At 54.6% G+C, this 17,324-nt stretch overlaps 5 protein-coding genes across 5 annotated transcripts; 2 read left to right on the top strand and 3 right to left on the bottom strand.

Moving 5' to 3' along the window:
- Positions 1-327: 327 nt before the first annotated feature.
- Positions 328-4,971, top strand: BBK36DRAFT_1170877 (hypothetical protein; the record flags this gene model as incomplete). The annotated part of the gene is made up of 4 exons (XM_024895502.1): positions 328-413; positions 1,248-2,625; positions 2,706-3,736; positions 3,828-4,971. The coding sequence occupies 4 exons, from the start codon at positions 328-330 to the stop codon at positions 4,969-4,971; spliced, it is 3,639 nt and encodes a 1,212-aa protein (XP_024747625.1).
- A 4,622-nt stretch (positions 4,972-9,593) lies between these two features.
- BBK36DRAFT_1161361 (Serine/threonine protein phosphatase) lies at positions 9,594-10,834 on the top strand (the record flags this gene model as incomplete). Its single annotated transcript, XM_024894364.1, has 5 exons — positions 9,594-9,773; positions 9,874-10,275; positions 10,354-10,653; positions 10,725-10,753; positions 10,819-10,834. 5 exons carry the CDS (start codon positions 9,594-9,596, stop codon positions 10,832-10,834), a joined length of 927 nt encoding a protein of 308 aa, XP_024747626.1.
- Positions 10,835-11,712: 878 nt separating this feature from the next.
- BBK36DRAFT_1085276 (hypothetical protein) lies at positions 11,713-12,174 on the bottom strand (the record flags this gene model as incomplete). The annotated part of the gene is made up of 2 exons (XM_024888953.1): positions 11,713-12,003; positions 12,112-12,174. Coding segments are annotated over 2 exons (354 nt in total), but the record flags the coding sequence as incomplete, so codon positions are not given.
- A 1,609-nt stretch (positions 12,175-13,783) lies between these two features.
- On the bottom strand, positions 13,784-14,133 carry BBK36DRAFT_1124219 (hypothetical protein; the record flags this gene model as incomplete). Its single annotated transcript, XM_024891143.1, has 2 exons — positions 13,784-13,904; positions 13,973-14,133. 2 exons carry the CDS (start codon positions 14,131-14,133, stop codon positions 13,784-13,786), a joined length of 282 nt encoding a protein of 93 aa, XP_024747628.1.
- Positions 14,134-16,211: 2,078 nt separating this feature from the next.
- BBK36DRAFT_57800 (ubiquitin-like protein) lies at positions 16,212-16,445 on the bottom strand (the record flags this gene model as incomplete). Its single annotated transcript, XM_024898290.1, has 1 exon — positions 16,212-16,445. One exon carries the CDS (start codon positions 16,443-16,445, stop codon positions 16,212-16,214), a length of 234 nt encoding a protein of 77 aa, XP_024747629.1.
- Positions 16,446-17,324: the final 879 nt, after the last annotated feature.

Raw genomic sequence — 17,324 nt, forward strand, 5'->3', positions numbered from 1 at the left:
TTTGCTGTTCTGTCAGTCTGTGCTTCCCGGGGGTGGTTGGGATTGAATGGGAGCAAAGCCGAGTGCCGGGAAGAGGAACTGGTGGTCTGGTTGCTTTGGGGTTATGGTTAGAGTGCTTGCGGCGCGGTTGGGGATGTGGGGGAGGCAGGTTGATGCGGGCTGTTGGAGAACCCAAGGTAGAGGTGAAGGAGAAGACACAAAGTTGGAGGAGGATTTGAAGTTGTGATGAGACGAGGACGAATTGAACATTGGCGTGGCATCCTCCTCCTTATTCCCTTATTTGCGAGATAGATGGTATTCATTATGTGACTGATGACCATTTCCGCCATGAAGCCATTCTTACGGCGCCCGCTGGACCTGCGGCTGGGCGTGTGTGTGTGGATGGGGACCGAGATGCGGTTGATTGCCGCAAGGTACGGAGTAAATGCACACTTACACTGCATGGCCGCGGCGGATGCAGATTGCTGGGCGAGTGCCGGTCTCCGCTTCAACATGCCATGCATTTGATCTACCTACTCAGAGCGTCTTTGTACTCTGTCAACTTGCCCTCATTTTCCCACCGAAGACATGTCATGAACCTATCGTCTATTAGATAGTCTTCTCCTCATGATTAATGCATTCAGTTCAACACTCGTCTTCAGTCGGCTTAGCGCATCGCCCAGGCACGCAACTCGGCAAGGCTGCAGCGGCTAGGCCCAAAGCGCCCAAGCGCGGCCCCGATCGGACTAGGACCGTTCGAGATGCCCGCAGGTGGCCCGTGCGCAGGCCTTCACGCGTTGTCTGTTTTTCGCTCGCCCCCCCGAGATTCCAGCGTGAGGTGCAGAGCCGCCCGCCGAGTTTGGACGTCACGTCGTCCCCTGATGCTGCCATCGCCCATCGCCTGCTCGCCACACGAGGGCCCCTTTCGCCCTGCACATGAACCGGACCGCTCGAGCTGCTGCTACGGGGCCGCCTGAAGCCCCGAGGATCCCTCGCACCCGCCGTCTCGTCCCCGTCCCTGTGCGCGCGCGCCCTCGAGCGCCAGCCTCGTTGCCAGCCAGCCTCTCGAACTGAGGCTCGACATCACCCCTCTGACGCCTCGCAGCCTCGCCTCCTCGACCCGTCTGCTGCAGACCATCGCCGCCGTAATAGACACCGCTGGTTCCCCTGGCCGTCATGGCTCCGGCCTCTCCCACCCCCCGTCGAACGCCCACCGGCCGGCGCAGAGGGCGTCCGCCTGGCTCGACCAACGCTGCGCGTGCCGCCAGACAGGCCTCCCTCGCCGCTGCGGCCGCCTCGGAGCCTCCCCAGAAGCGCCGTAGATACGTCCCCGGCGGCCCTGGAGGCGGCGGCCGGTATCTCGACGCCGACTCCATCCAGACGCCCGAGACGACCCGCACCACGACGGGCCCGCGATCCCGAACCTCGACCGCCCGGCTTGCCCTCAACGGCGCCTCGCCCTCCATGCCCCCGCGGCGGGAGCGGAGCACACGAGCCCGGGCTGCTGCCAACGAAGACAGCGATGAGATGCGATGGGGATCCGCCGCCGCCATGGCCGCCTCCGTCAAGCAGGCCGAAGACTACAAGCCCCGCGAGGAGCGCAGCTGGGAGGAGTTCCATCCAAACCTTGATATAGACCTGCCCTTTGTCATCTTTTCCGCCCACGACGTCGACGGGGTCGCGGTGCACGAGGCGCCCAACATGCCTGCGGTGGATGCGCCGCTGCCTGCCACGCCGCATCTGGACTCCATGACCCCGTCCAAGCCTGTCAACCCGGCCTCGACGGGCAACACGCCAAACCCGCAGGCGTCGGCGCGCGGCCCAGAAGGCGACGTCGACGACTCAGCTGCCGGAACCCCATCATCGAGACGCCCTCGCCGATCTACCCGCGAAGTCGTCAGCTTCTACAACGTCCGACCCCTCGACTTTGCTCCCACTCCCAAAACCCCCAAGATCCTCCCCATCCAGAACCAGACACCAAAGGAGCGGCTCGACCTCAAATTGCCCTCATATAGAAAGACCAACCGCATCGAGCTGTTCGAAAGCAAGACCTTCGGCCAGGCACGCTACGTTGATAAGGCCATGAGCAATGTTGGCTACCAGGAGAGCGACAACTTTATCCGATCAGAGCGCACGCTCATCAAGGCCACCGACAGCAATGCAGATGACGAATTTGAGCAGTTTTCGGTGGCTGCGGGCGATGACCACGGGCACCAGTCCAGGCTTGGCCGTGTCGAGTACGACATGGATGAGCAAGACGACATGTGGCTTGAGCAGTACAACGCCCAACGCAAGGCCAACGAGCTGCAGGCCATCACGCGCGAGATCTTTGAAATCACAATGACCAAGATCGAAAAGGAGTGGCACGCTCTGGAGAGGCGAATACCAAAGCCCAACCCCAAGCCGCCGCAGACGCATCGGCCGCGGTCCAGCTCAGCCGTGGCCGTCAACGGCGAGACCCACGGCGGCGAGGAGCCGGACAGCAAGTGCGCCATATGCGACGATGGAGATTGCGAAAACACAAACGCCATTGTCTTCTGCGACGGCTGCAACCTCGCGGTGCACCAAGAATGCTATGGTGTGCCTTTTATTCCGGAGGGTCAGTGGCTTTGCCGGAAATGCCAGCTGTGCGGTCGCGGAATTCCTGTAAGATTCCTTCTCCCCCTTATCAACTCCCACTCCTCTGCAACTGTCTTCTCTAACCATTCTCCTTTCTCCTCATATAGACGTGCATCTTTTGTCCCAACACGGACGGCGCCTTCAAGCAGACAAACTCGTCGAAATGGGCCCATCTACTCTGTGCCATGTGGATTCCCGAAGTTTCTCTGGGAAATCACACCTTCATGGAGCCTGTCATGGATGTCGAAAAGGTCCCCAAGACTCGGTGGAAACTGACCTGCTACATCTGTCGGCAGAGAATGGGCGCCTGCATCCAGTGTGGCAACAAGAACTGCTACCAAGCCTTCCACGTCACCTGTGCCAGGAGGGCCCGGCTCTTCCTTAAGATGAAGACCGTCCAGGGCACCCTGGCTGTTCTGGATGGCAGCATGGTTCTCAAGGCGTTTTGCGACAAGCATTGCCCGCCGGACCATGCCCAAGAGAACCAGGTCCATCAGGCAACGCGGGCTGCCAAGAAGTTCTATAAGAGGAACATGCGCGGCCGTATCTGGGCGGACAACCAAGCCATGGCCAACGTCATTGCCGCGCAGCATCGCACTGCCATTACGGAACACCCGCCCGACGAGAGCCAGATGACGGGGGCCAAGAACCTGGCGATCCTGGGCGACAAGAAGAAGGGGCAGCCTCCCAAGAATCTGTGGAAGCTGCCGTCTGGAGCGCCCATCATCCCCCAGGTCGTCTTCGACATTGTCGAAGCATCCATTCAGCGCTTCTCTTTTGGAAAGCGCAAAGACTTCCTCAGCGAGGCCTGTCGGTACTGGACCCTGAAGAGAGAGGCACGTAGGGGTGCCGCGCTCCTCAAGCGGCTGCAGCTGCAGATGGAGTCCTTCTCTTCCATGGAGCTGACGAGGCGCAACTTTGCCGCCATGGGTCCCAGCGGCAAGGCAAGGCTGGCCCGTCGCATCGAGTTCGCCCAGGGCCTTATCCACGAGCTCGAACAGCTCAAGTCTATTGCCGCCGACATTGTGCAGCGCGAGCAACTCAAGCTGGAGGCTGCCGAGCTGGAGCAGGACTTTGTGGATGAGTGTTACTTTCCTACCGCCAAGCTATTGGTACCTGTTGTTGAGAAGGCTATTTCGTGAGTTGTCCCCTATCTCATTTTTTGTTGGTTTATTACGCTTTATCAACACCAAACATGGGCATGACGGGTCCTAACTGGTCATTCACAGGCTAGATAAGGGACTCTTCACAGCTGGCTTGACGGAATTGCAAGCAAGCGTCGACAAGCGGGTGTATGTCAACACCCTGTCTTTTGCGCAAGACCTCGGCGACGTCATCAGCAAGGGCATACTCAATCCGCCCGAGCTCTCAGATTCCACCCAACATGCCTCAGGGGAAGGGGAAGCAGGCAACGACAACAATGGCGCCAACACCAGCACCACCTCTATTGCAGTGTCAACATTCTCAGACATACGGGAGCGACGCAAGCTGGGGAAGCGCATCCTCAAGGCGGTACAGCCGTTGCTTGAAGCATCGCTGCAGGTTGAGTCGGAAATCTCAACGAAGCCGTCTGAAGGACTGCAGAGGGAGCTAGAGACCCTTCTGGAAGCCAGCACCGATATTGGGCGGCAACCCAACTCCATCGGCCACCCCGCAAATGACTCGGCAGCTGAAGACACCGTTATGCTGGACGCGCCTGACCCATCCGCTGAAGCTCATGCTTCCATTAAGAGCGAATCTTTGGCTGGCGGGAGCGTCATCGTTTCCAACAGCGGTGACCTTATGGACACTGCCGGGAACGAGGATGATGAAGATGACAACGGCCGTGCGGTGGAGGAGGAAGGCGACAGCATCGAGGTCAACACGGTGGGGCTGGGCATCATGACCGGCCGATCCTCCGCAGGGGGCCTCGGCATCACCACCGAGATGAACCTCAAGTCTGCGCGGGTCAACCCGGTGGCGGCCATCTCATCCGAGACTCCTCCCAACAGCACGAGCAGCTACGTCGTCATGACCCGGCCATCTCAGGATGGGCCGCCGACCCCGCCGCAGAGTAATGGAAGCCTAGGTAACGAGTCGGCCGATCCTCTCTCGGAGGGAGGCGTCCTGTGGTATCTCAAGGCGCTCGAGCCGCACGGCACGTCCATTCTCGAGGAGCACTGGGCCGCTGGTCGGGATGCGGTGCGGACGCTTAGCGAGGAGCTGACGGATCTTGATGACGAAGACTTCAAGGACCTCGGGATCGACATTGACGATGCCGTGGCGGCTGCGGTGATGGACACGGAGGAGCCCAACAAGGGGGCTTCGAGCGGAGGGAGCGCCAAGAATAAGGCGAGTAGAATAAAGAAACGAAGAGCGACTAGACGGCGGTAGGGCGAGTCCGAGGGGGGAGTTTTGGGCTGAGGGGTGAGAGCCTCTCTCTCTCTCTCTCTCTCTACGGGATCCTGCTCATTTTTTACCCGTAACCCCCCTTTTTTTTCGGTTTACCTTTTTTCTTTTCGTTTGACCCCTCGGATTCTTTTGATTTTGACTGAGCGCTTTATGATGAAGCATCGGTATATAAGGCTTTGGTGTTGGGAGGGACAGCATTGCTATTTGTTTTCTAAACTCTTTTCTCATATTGATGCAACCCCCATAATCCGACTGGTTTATTAGTCGTTTTTTTTTTTTTTTTCTTTCCCTCTATTCCTGGTCCTTTGCTCAACTCTTCATTCCCACTGAAGGCTTCCTCGTTTCTTTTCTTCTTTTTTTTCCCCTTTACTTACGAAGCTTCTTTTGGAGGAAACGAATAGGAAGGGCGACTTTTGTCGAGCCAGCCCAGGCTGATTCGGCGAGTTGAGCGAGGACAGGGCGCGGACAGAGAGCGTCGTTTGGAAGGGATCTGGCTGCTGGGAGGGTGGGGTGGATTCTACGAGGTTTTTATTTACTGCTTCCGTGGAAGTTGCCTCTTGTTATGGTGTAGGGGATTCAATGGAAAGGTTATTCCGAGAATGGGCTTTCTTTTAACGAATCCCGTGTATAATTCGGTTTATGTTATAATGCAATGATGAGATGAGGTCATTCAGATGCCCTTGCTTGATTTTAGTTGTGTCTAAATTCTGGTGTGTGATCATTCATGGTGTTGAAGCTTGATCTAAGCAGTGAGAATAACAAGAATGGAAATTCTGTTATTTAATGATTCATAGTGTGGAAGCTTGATGACCTAATAGCATGAATGAGGACACTAATTATCGAGGTTCCATCATCCAATTGTTTATGGTGTTGAAGCTTGATGATCAAATGGAAATACTAATTACAAAGTTCAATTGTCCAACTGTTTCACGGTGTTGGAGCTTTGATCATCGAATAATGAGAACACGGAGCGTACTGGATATCGAGATTCAGTCATCCAATAAATCCATGGTGTTGAAGCGCGATGACCTAATAATGAGAACACTAATCATTGAGGAAAAAAAAATCGTAATTCTGGTATTCAATTATCCATGGTGTTGAAGCTTCATGAGTAATGAAAATACTTGATTAGGTATGCAATTGACAAAAGTCGTCAAGTGGCGTTGACGAGGCTTTCGGTAGAAAGTGGCACACATAAAGACGAGGCTGCGGAATTTCCTGATAGGACGACAAAGTTTCATGGCCGAGGCGCCGAGCTAATAAAAGAGCGTTGGAAGTGCTTTTCAAGTTTCCTTTCTGCGGGGTGGCGGGGTTTTCGTTTGAACGGGATAGACGGGAAGTTTTAGTAAATGAAGTGGTACGAGCAATTGGGTGACGGGGGAGTACAAAAAGAACGGAGTTGTTCGGGTTTGATGGCTGATGGGCGTTGGAGAGATTGGGTTTGCTAGGCTTTTTCTATTTTTGAAAGGCTGACTCCCTATATGCTGATGCATGGCTTTTTTGGCGTTCGAGGGCTTTTGTTCCCAAGACTCGAGGGCTGGGAGAAGGGAAGATAAGAACTCGCACTCTGTAACTCATAACTATCAGTGAGCAGCGCTCCGTTCACGTACGGAGTAGTAACACTCCAGCTGCAGGATAGCTATCAAGGCAGCGAGATGGGGCTCCATTCACATCCACTGCACCGAGATCCCAAAAAGAGGCAAAAGGGAACGAGGCGGAATTGCGGGCCTGCAGAGCAACGCGCGTCCAATTGGCCGAGTGCGACCAAGAGCGCCTCGCCTCCCGGATCCCAGACCTCCAAGTCCTGTGGGTTGGGAAGCGCTTTGCTACTACGAACAGGAGGTGCGAGAAGAGTGGCAGTGGGAAAAAATCCTCAGAGAGGGTGGAGAAACTGGCTTGTCTGGTCCCGGTGCCGGACTCGTCAGCAGAGAAGGGGAGGGGGGAGAAAGACGAGGCGAGGAGAAAGCACGGGTTGGCATTGGGCGAGCATCTGATTCGAGGGCTGCCGGGGAGCGGAAGAGACCAGGGGGCGGTTTGTTGGAGGAATCGATGCATCACAAAATGCGAACGAGGATGCGGCAGAACGTGTGAGTGGGAGAGTTCTGGATCTTGAGAGAAGTGTGTGTCTGTTTCCCCTTTTGGGCGGCATCTGGTGATGGCGATGCCTGGCTGGACCAAGACTCTTCTTGTGCCTGGCTTCCCTTTTCCATTCCTTGTCGATTAATCTTTGGTCGATATCGGTTGGCCCCTGTCGGTTTCAAAACCGTCTGCGATGCGATACGAGCGGATGGATGCTTGCTGGCCTGGCTCTAGGCTGGCCAATAGCTACTAGATACTACCTAGTCGGGAGGAGGAGCACGGAGCTGAGCCGAAGAAAATCTGCTGCAGGTTATAATTAGAAAGAAGAGGATGATGAAGAAGAATCAAGACCGAGGAATAGGATCAGCGAAGGGGGAAAATAAGTATAAATGAGCAGAAAGGCGATCAGATGCACAGCCGAAAGCAAGCGAGAAGACAAAACCTGGTTTCAGCTGCGTTGTGTGTTGTGTGGTGAGCAAGATGGCAATGGATGCCTGGGCTGTGATGAGAGGGGGAGGGGCGCGGAATCAAGGCAGCTGGAGCTGGGGGATGCAGTTTGATGGGATGCAACAAGTCGATTGGGCGGTGCCGGATGCGGCGCGTTTTCCACTGCTGTTGCATTGGATTGGATTGGTTTGGTTTGATGGTGCGAATTGGCGTGGGCAGTTGGACGAGGCTTCAACGTCTGGGGCTTGTCTTGATGCTGCTTAGCCAGCACGAGCACCAGCACCACGAGCCATCGCGGGCCACGCTGTCGATGCGTGTCGAATGCATGCTTTTTGCTAGCTCTGGCGTCCTTCTCACGACAGCTTACCTTGCACGTTGCCCTGGCCCTGGCCCTGGACCTGGACCTGGAGAGAGTTGAGGCTAGCAATAAGCTCGGCGAGAGTGAGAGACCAGGTCCTATTCATGGTGGGAGGGGGGGCCGCTAGCAGGCCGCTTCAGAGCAGCCAGGACACGGACGATTTTTTCGTCTTCTCTGATAGTAATCCCTGGCAGCATTGCATTCCATCTCCTGACGAACAGAGATGGCGAGGGTTTGCTGAAGATATAGTATAGTATATAGGTAGTCAAATAGTATCGAGGATGTGGAGAGAGAACTGAATTGGACGAGGAGATGCAGACAGAGATGCAAGAGAAGGCACCACCGGGCGGTAGCACGTGAGACTCGGCGGGCATCATCCAACATCAGCTTCCGTCGTATGTTTGCTGTCTCACTGGATGAATCATCTCGGGGTCCCCAATGCGCTGTAAATACAGGCCGTAGCGCCCCGTAGGCCAGTTGAGCCCAGCACTGGAGTAGACACCTCAACTGGATAGTGTCGCCCCGGCACTGCGCGGCAACAGCAGGACCTGACCTGAACCCACTTGTTCCCTTCTTTTTCGCCCGCGGAGGGAAAAAAAGCCTGCTTCTCTCTTCCCTCTGCCACCACCCAAAAGCGACCCCGTCAACCCAAGTCTCTGACCCCAAAGGACGGCCTCTTTTGCCCACGACGACCGACGATCTCCATCATCGTCCACCATCAAAGCCTTCAGTCATCGACCTCAGCGGTTCTCCCCTTTGCCGGGACTTCCCAGACGCGACGACGCTGCCGAAACAGCAGCCGAAAACAAAAAGACACGAGAAAAAAAAAGACGGCCCCGAAGCCATCCCCAACCGAAACCCTCGAGCGACGAGCCCTTTTTCTGAGGCACCCACGGCGAACGACGGCTGCATCATCAGCGGCTCCCTCCTACCAGAGTATCTTACCATAGATCGTCTCCATCATCACGAGAGCAAGCCATCGCGCGTCTAGAACGTCTGTTTCTGCTCCGCTGCGCCCTCTCTGTTATTTTTTTCTTCTCGCGTTGGCTCTGAGCCCCCCCGAAAAGAGAGGCCTTTTGCCCGCACAGCTTGTGAGTTCCTTCGCCCTTAGTTTTTTCCCCACCTGGCGATGCGCGCTCGCTCTCCTGCTGCTCCTCGGCGTCCACGCACCATCCCGTCGGCGATTGTCTCCTCCCCCTCATTTCGACGAGAGAAGGAGGCACTGGGGGAGAGAGGGGGGAGAAGAAGAAAGAGGGAAAACAGAGCGTCGTGATGGAGCACCGCGGCGGCAATCGTCCTCTGATGGCCAGATTGGGGACCAACCAAACCCCCTCGCCATCAAGCCGTTGGCCGCCGCCTGCCATCTCGCCCTTTTTCACCTTTCTTGCTCTTCTTTCCTTTTCATCGAGCTCGGGAGGGGACCAGCTCCCTCGGATGACCTGGCTCACACCATTGATGATTCTCGTCGTCTCTTCTTTTTCTGACATTCGACGATAGGATCATCTCTTTACTTTTCAGAGTGCATAGTTTGACTAGTGTATCATCATTGTCGTCGTGCATCTTTTTCTTTCTTTCTGATCGAGGGCCGCATCATTTTGCGCATCGGCCTGCTTTCAGCACGCCCTCCCTTTTCCCCTCTCCCTCTCTATAACGCGCAGCCTTTCTCGGCTCATCCATCCGATATCCGCGAGCCGTCCCTCCCACGGGGAGCATCTCTACGATGGCTGACCAACACGAGGTCGATCTCGACTCTATAATTGACCGGCTGCTCGAGGTCCGAGGCAGCCGACCCGGAAAGCAGGTGCAGCTCCTTGAGACTGAGATTCGCTATCTGTGCACCAAGGCCCGTGAGATTTTCATCTCCCAGCCCATCCTCCTGGAGCTGGAGGCCCCCATCAAGGTAAGCCGACGCCGCCGTCGCCTGCAGCGAGAAGCGGGACAGAGGAGGAGAACAAGAGACTACGATAGGGGGCGTGTGCTGACGCAATGCGTTTTGACAGATTTGCGGCGATATTCACGGCCAGTACTATGATCTCCTGCGCCTGTTCGAATATGGCGGCTTTCCTCCCGAGGCCAACTACCTCTTCCTGGGTGACTACGTCGACCGTGGCAAGCAGTCCCTCGAGACCATCTGCCTGCTCCTTGCCTACAAGATCAAGTACCCTGAGAACTTCTTCATTCTGCGTGGCAATCACGAGTGCGCCTCCATCAACCGCATCTACGGCTTCTACGACGAGTGCAAGAGGCGTTACAACATCAAGCTTTGGAAGACATTTACCGACTGCTTCAACTGCTTACCCATTGCCGCCATCATTGACGAGAAGATCTTCACCATGCACGGAGGCCTCAGCCCCGATCTGAACTCGATGGAGCAGATCCGTCGCGTCATGCGTCCCACCGATGTACGTCTTGTCTACAGAACCAAGCACTGTCTTGACAGTTGTACCCGCTGAAATCACCTGCTAACATTTCCGCCTCAGATCCCCGATTGCGGACTGCTGTGCGATCTCTTGTGGTCCGATCCCGACAAGGACATCACCGGCTGGAGCGAAAACGACCGCGGCGTGTCCTTCACCTTTGGCCCGGACGTGGTGTCGCGCTTCCTGCAAAAGCACGACATGGACCTCATCTGCCGCGCTCACCAGGTCGTGGAAGACGGCTACGAATTCTTCTCCAAGCGCCAGCTCGTCACCCTGTTCAGTGCGCCCAACTACTGCGGCGAGTTTGACAATGCGGGTGCCATGATGAGCGTCGACGAGAGCTTGCTCTGCTCGTTCCAGGTTTGTGCCACCCACTCAAGGCTCCAGGCTTGATAGAATGCCCTGCTAACGATGTGTTTTCCCCCGTCTAGATCCTCAAGCCCGCCGAGAAGAAACAAAAGTACGTTTTTCCTATAATTGGCCCCCAATCTTGGAGAAGCAGTTATGCTAACAGATTTCCACCAGGTTCGGACGGCGTTAAGACAGTGAGACGATGCTCGTCGGCCTCTGTCGGCTGACGGTATCTGCCTCGACGACCTACCACCGCCGACTTTCTTTTTTGATTCTCCGACTCTTCATACTGCGGCCTCTTCCGTCGCTGGTCACGGGTTGCTTGGAGAAGCCCACGCCGAGCTTATCCTGCATTAATGTACCGACTCGGCGATTCGCTCGCATCGCCTCTAATGTCCCAACATGCAAACTTTGTCATGACAAATGACTGTTTCTTAGCTTCACAGATAAAATCGTTTACACAAAAAAAAAATACATCATGTCACTTTTAACTGGGCTGGATTGGTGGACAGCATGTGACGTAGCCGTGCTCTAGTCTGAGGTGTTGACGCGCGTAAACGGTAAGGAGATGCCTACTGTGCAACCTGGGGCTTGTTTCATGTGGCTACGAGGACGTTTCTCTATACGTCTCCTGTTTATCATCCTGTTTATCACGAAAGGCTGACAGGTCGGTTCGACAAGGACTGAGATTCAGCATAGGAACGTCATGTTGTCTTGTCATTGAATGAGCTTATGCTTCCTGCATGCCATGCTTTGACATTTTCTTTCCAATTGCCGTTGCTCTTTTCATCTTGATATCACTAATCTAGTTCCCCCCTCTTAGTTGCAGTCTTCGCAGACAATGCCCGATGAAGCTTGTTGCTGCTGCTTCTGGGAAGAATCCTTGTCCTGGCGAGCAGTAGTGCCCTCTTTCGTTGCGGCTGCTGATGCTGGGGCATCATTGTCCTGCGTGGTGCCATCAGCTGCAGGAGCTGAAGTGGCTGCATAAGAAGCTGAGTTGGCAGCCCCAGCAGCAGTTGCAGTTGCAGCCGCAGCGGTAGTGGTGGAGGAGGGGCCAGAGGAGCGATGATGATCGCGATCAACGTGCCCCAGATCGCGCCCCGGCTCGATGACGTCCCTGACGCGGCGCTTGAGGTCCTTTGTCTCGGGGAAGCCGCCGTCTGTTTTGCGGTCCCAGAGGGTTGTGCTTTGGATTGTTGCTGGTGCTGCTGTTGTTGTTCCTGTTTCTGCCCCTGATGATGATGATGATGATGATGGCTGGTGGTGGTAAATTGTGACGATGAAGACGCCGCCTGTGGAGGGCTGGAGGGCGACTTCGCCTATGGAAAGGGAGAATGTGGAGAGGAGTTCTTGGGCGTACTTTTTTTTTATTGATTTTTTTCTCGACTTGTTAGTTTTTGATATGGGATAGCAAATTGGGATAATTTGAGTGGGAAAGGTGTGAATATAGAGAGAGAGGGAACATACGTAGGCGGCGCGCAGCATCCATTTGCACTGCGTGCAGAACTGGATGGTTATTCGTGGGAGGGGAGCCGTGATGGGGCCCTGGGGTGGTGTGGATGAGGCCATTGGTGCACAATGGGACGGGTAGGACTTGTTTGGACGGTGTTGAGATATGGGACTGCCGCTGCGTCTGTTTCGGTGAGGTTTCTGGGATGTGGTGGTGATGTTTTGAGTAGGTAGGCAGTGTGGGTTACGTTATGATGTGAGCAGGTTTGTTGATGAGCGAAGGGCTTGATGTGAGAGAGCCTCGGAGCTTGTAACGGTTAATGAGGTCAGCTAGGTAGCTAGGGATTTTTATGTGGAGAAATGGGCTGCTTGATAATGGTGGACGATGAGCGACTTTTCTTCTACTACATGCATGTGTTGACAGATATCAGTGAATTATTTGAATGGCTTTAAACATCTTGGACGTACAAGGAGCATGTGGTATTAGCTACTGCCTGCTCTTTTTGTCTCTCGTTGTGACGGAGAGTTGCCTCGTTGGAAATCGCATTCAAGGGTAAGGTACTGTAGCATCAATTGATGAGCTCACGTGCCTCAAGGCAGTACATACTTGTTAAGAGTGGCTTGCCACGCTGGCTGCCTAGAGCAGAACACCACGACATCGTAGCACAGGGTAAACACATGTACTGTATCATGGGGTCAAATATAACAATCGAGGGATTTCAGCATGTACTGAAGCCATGCATTGCATATAAAGATTCAGCCACTCGCCAGACTGTGAGATTGCTTCTCTTCGTCGTGGCAAGACGTTCCAGAGCAAATGAAGCATCATGATGATACCGACACGAGGGATCGCAGTTGCTTCACGCCTTACATCACAGTTCATGTACAGAGAGCCACAATATGAACATCCATCCATCAATTATCTACACTCCACACCACTATACACTACATCCCACCGTTTCACCCAAATACCCATTCAAGCACCTCTCCCTCAGCACAACCACCGCCTCCAACGCGCAAAAATGAACGTAGAAGCTACCGGATAAGAGTAAACAACAACAGGCGTACAGGGCGGGCATCGACCGAACAAAAAAGGAACCATAGAGAAATCAGGAATTAATACATGCTAAAAGGAGCCGGCTTTCCCAAGAAAACCAACAGTAGACCCCTTTGTCTGGATATCTCTCGTCCCCCTCTGTCCCTTTCCCAACCCTGCCTCGATGAAAAACCGCTCGACTGCTTTATTAAAAAGTAAGAGAGCTGCAAAAAGAATAAAGGAAAAAAGGAAAAATAACTCGTAGAGAAGAGAAGAGTTGTAAGGGGCTGTCCTCGGTCACGACTGCCACCACCGCTTCGTCTGGTGTTACCTCGTTCCCCTCGTCGTCTCCTCTTCCCTGCATAGCATTGATATAATCATTGAGACTGTGTCGATCCAGCTCAGAGTCCCGTTCTAGTTTCTCGTAAAAGGCTTCCGGACCAGGTGTTTATTGTTTTGGATGGTGTGTCGGCGTGACAAAGTCGTTCGCTCGCTGCCTGTTCCCAGCTGCGTTTGCGTTGCGTTTAAAATCAAGAGAAAGAGTAGAAAGTAGAAAGCCCTTGTCACACAACAAGGGAGAATAAAACAAATCGATCCCACGCCAAGAGCTCCTTCATCATCGACGGTCGTTCCTCCAAGTGTCGGAAATCGAAATTACATGACGACACAGCAGCCGCCGGATTGCTGAGGTGCATAGGGATCCTCGCCCTTTGGTACTGTGCCCCATACCGACGGGACCATGTAATCTCTTGTACCATTGCAGTACGCAATGATGCTGCGGCAGTCGCGTCAGCTTTCCATTCCCTGCTCGACCCATGGTCGCGATGCATCTTTGGTGCTTACCTCTTGGAGGCGGTGCTGACGGGGATGCGTTCCCGGTCCAGATCCTCGCGTAGTCTGTTGTTGAGCTCCGTGAGGCGCCTCAGCTTCAGGTCTGCCATTGACTGCTTCGTCTTCTTAATCTGAGTCGGGTCGCCGACATCACGAGAGGTGTACTGAGGCATCGTAGCGGAGGGTGAATTAAAAGAATGACTATCGAGTTGGAAGTGATCCGGAACGGAGCGATGGATGACTCGCGAATGCGTCGGCCGGGGCGATGGACGGTGATGACGGATTGGCGCGAGAACTGCAGGCGGTTGTCCGGTTAGCACTCAGTCAAGCTCGGGTTGACGGCGCGACAGCTGAAATGGGAATTGCAGCAACGCAAGGCGACCATAAATAGGAAAAAAACAAGAGCGTGGATGTTTGCTGCCCGTCACGCTGGCACGACCGTGATGCCGGCTCGGGAGACGCAGTGCAACGGATGCAGAGGAGTGATTGACAGCACCGGTCGCCAGACGAGGCGAGACACGACAAAGACTCGGCAGATGCGGCGAGCAACGAGCCCGTCTTGGTTCGCCATGAGCTGCAGGCGACGGCACAACAAAGAACGAGGCCATCGTCTTGAAACCTGTTCCCCCCTTTTTTCTTCGTTGCTGCTGATGCACGTCGTCTTCCATTCAATTGAACCATCGCCATACGATCCGGGCGTCGTGTCTCGGTGGTGCCATCAGGCAGCCCTCTCCTTTCCGCGCCTCCTTCGGCGTATTCGCAGTCACAGCGCAGCGGGACAAGATATGAAAAAGAAGCAACCAATGAATGACTTACCACCTGTCGTTGAAGAGAAGAAAAAAATTAAAAAACCCTCGTTTCTTCAGTCGCGAGAAAAACAGCGACGACACACAGGCTCCAATAAATGGGGGGGATTGAGAAAGAGGAGGGGATTTTGGGTCGCGAAAGGGCGAGAGGGAAACGTGCGTTACGTGTGTGTGTGTGTGAGTGAGAAAAAGAGAGGAGTAGGCAGACCGGCCAAAAAAAAAAGAGAGCGAAGAGTGAGGGAGTGAGAGAGAACGCCTGGGCTGGGAAGAAGGAGAGATTGGATGGGAAACGGCCGCCACACGAGATTGAGCCAATGCACCAGCGAACCGGTGCTTTAGCGGGCTGCTGCCGGCGGATAATTAGCAGTGGAGCCCGCTGTAACTTGGGGCCGGGGGGGCGGCACCTCGACTCCTGTAGGGGGTCGCAGGTGCTGGTCCTGGGGCTAGGGAACAGTTGGATCATGTTGCTGCGCTCGGCTCTGGGCGGGTGGCTGCTTGGCTTCAAGCCTGGGAGCTGGGTGGGGACGTGCGCCGCGCTGGAAATTGGACCGACAGGGGGCTCAGCTCTTGGTCAAACCGCCAGGATCCGGCGCGGTGGACTTGAGGACTGGGCTCTACATACTAGTATTCTCCTTCTGTCCTTGGTCATTCTGTGCTCATGTAATACAAGAACGGTGTGCGCAGTTGGGATTACATATCGCATGTAGGATTCTTGCACAAGGCGGAAACCTGCAGTGGGCGCAGACGGGACCCTTGAAGCATCGTCTGTATGTACCCCTTGCCGTAGCCAGCGTGCTAAGCGGTACCTGCTCCCAATCGAGGCTCGCTGCTCGTACCAGCGCGGATGGGCGGAGTGGCGCGATGCTTCTAGTACCGCGCTAACACCACCTTAACGTCGCGCTACTGCAGGCCTCAACTTGGAGCTTCTCTCTGCAATGGAGGCCATATGGGCATGTTACATGTACAGTATCGCAGAGTTGACACTCGTGGCAGGTGCTTGCACATGGTCGACAGCTCAGAATCATCGCTGGGTGTATGTGGACGCACCAACTGCATCGCAAAAGATTGGCTTGCCAACGCACTATTGGAGCCACGAGGCGCGAACAGGTCTAGAATCATTCCACTTCAATTGCACAGACCAAGCTGGAACGGCAAAGTTAGATATGACGAACTTGCTTTATTCTCTATCTAGGGGTATCACGTGAGATTGTCCGCATACATGTTCACTGATGTCGAGACTAGAGAGATGGATGCACTTGGGTCATTCGTAATGCTCTATAGGTAGGCGTCAGTCATGGCGGTATACATTAATATCCTTCTCTCATGCCACGTACGAGTCGTTTTCATGCATTGGACATCTGACAGACTTGACAATATTCCAGTACTGACAGTACATGGGGCCGGTCGTCTTGAAGAAAGGAAGAGCAAGGCGAGGTAAAGACACTTCAATCGCCAGTGTCGACTTCAAGATCCAGCTGCACGCCATTCGAGATGCCGTAGTCCTCCAATGTGATGTGGTCCTTGAAGGGCCGCTCGCCCTGTCGTCTCAGCATGATTTGGCCGGCTTCTCGGCCGATGCGAGCGGCAATCATGAGCTTGAACTGGCCGACCGTGTCCGAGGGCAAGCAGGGAATGGCTGACTTGGTGCCGAGCCGGTCGTTGACATGGACGATGATCATCTCTTGTCCAGCAGTGGCAGAGGGTTTGGGCGCCTTGTTGGGCGCCTTCGCTTCTTTGGGTTCTCTGGGCTCTTTCTTCTCCGTAGTCTCCCTGGGTCTTCTCTTCGGCTCGTCGCCTTTGAATCGGAAGCCAGAGGTGTGGCGTCGGGGAGATCGTGATCTTTGACGCCTCTCATATCGGTCACCACCGCGATCCGGTGAACGATCGCGATAATCGCGCCTTCTGCCATGGTCGCGATATCTGTCCCCATCCCTTTCCCTATCGCGGGTGTCTCTCTGCCTGTCTCCATCTCGTTCTCTGTCGCGATTGTCTCTGTCCCGATCTCCGTCTCTTCCCCTGTCGCGGTTGGATCTTTCTCTGTCTCGGTCTCGCGACCGATCGCGGAAGTCGCTGTTCCGCTGATTGCGCATCATGGTGGATGCGTGCGTGCGAGAATGCTGCAGGAGCGATGTTTGTTGGAATCGCAAGCAGCCTGCCGAAATGTATATCGGAATGCTAGATACTTACGTGACTAAGCAAGCACGTGACGCTCTACGTCGCTACTACATGATACTAATTCGAACCGCCAAGAGCTCAAAAGATTCATCACACCTTCACCGGTCACCAGCGGTAAAGTCGACGATACCTACGTAATTAGGGCGATGTTGCTCCCGATCCTGAGAAAGAGACAGAGGCTTTGTATAGATGCCCCGTCTGCTCTCTTTCCGCTGGATTACCGAAAAGATGAGGCTGTCAAATCGATGTATGTTACATAGAACACGAGGCTTAGCCAGTGCGCCGTCTTTGCGGCGAGCTGCCGTTACTTCGAGCATCACCGTACAGTACCAACGGATAGACAGATGCTTAACGTGAACTTTGTTCATCTTTTATATAGCCAC

Source organism: Trichoderma citrinoviride (assembly GCF_003025115.1).
Source record: "Trichoderma citrinoviride strain TUCIM 6016 unplaced genomic scaffold BBK36scaffold_11, whole genome shotgun sequence".
Taxonomy (NCBI): domain Eukaryota; kingdom Fungi; phylum Ascomycota; class Sordariomycetes; order Hypocreales; family Hypocreaceae; genus Trichoderma; species Trichoderma citrinoviride.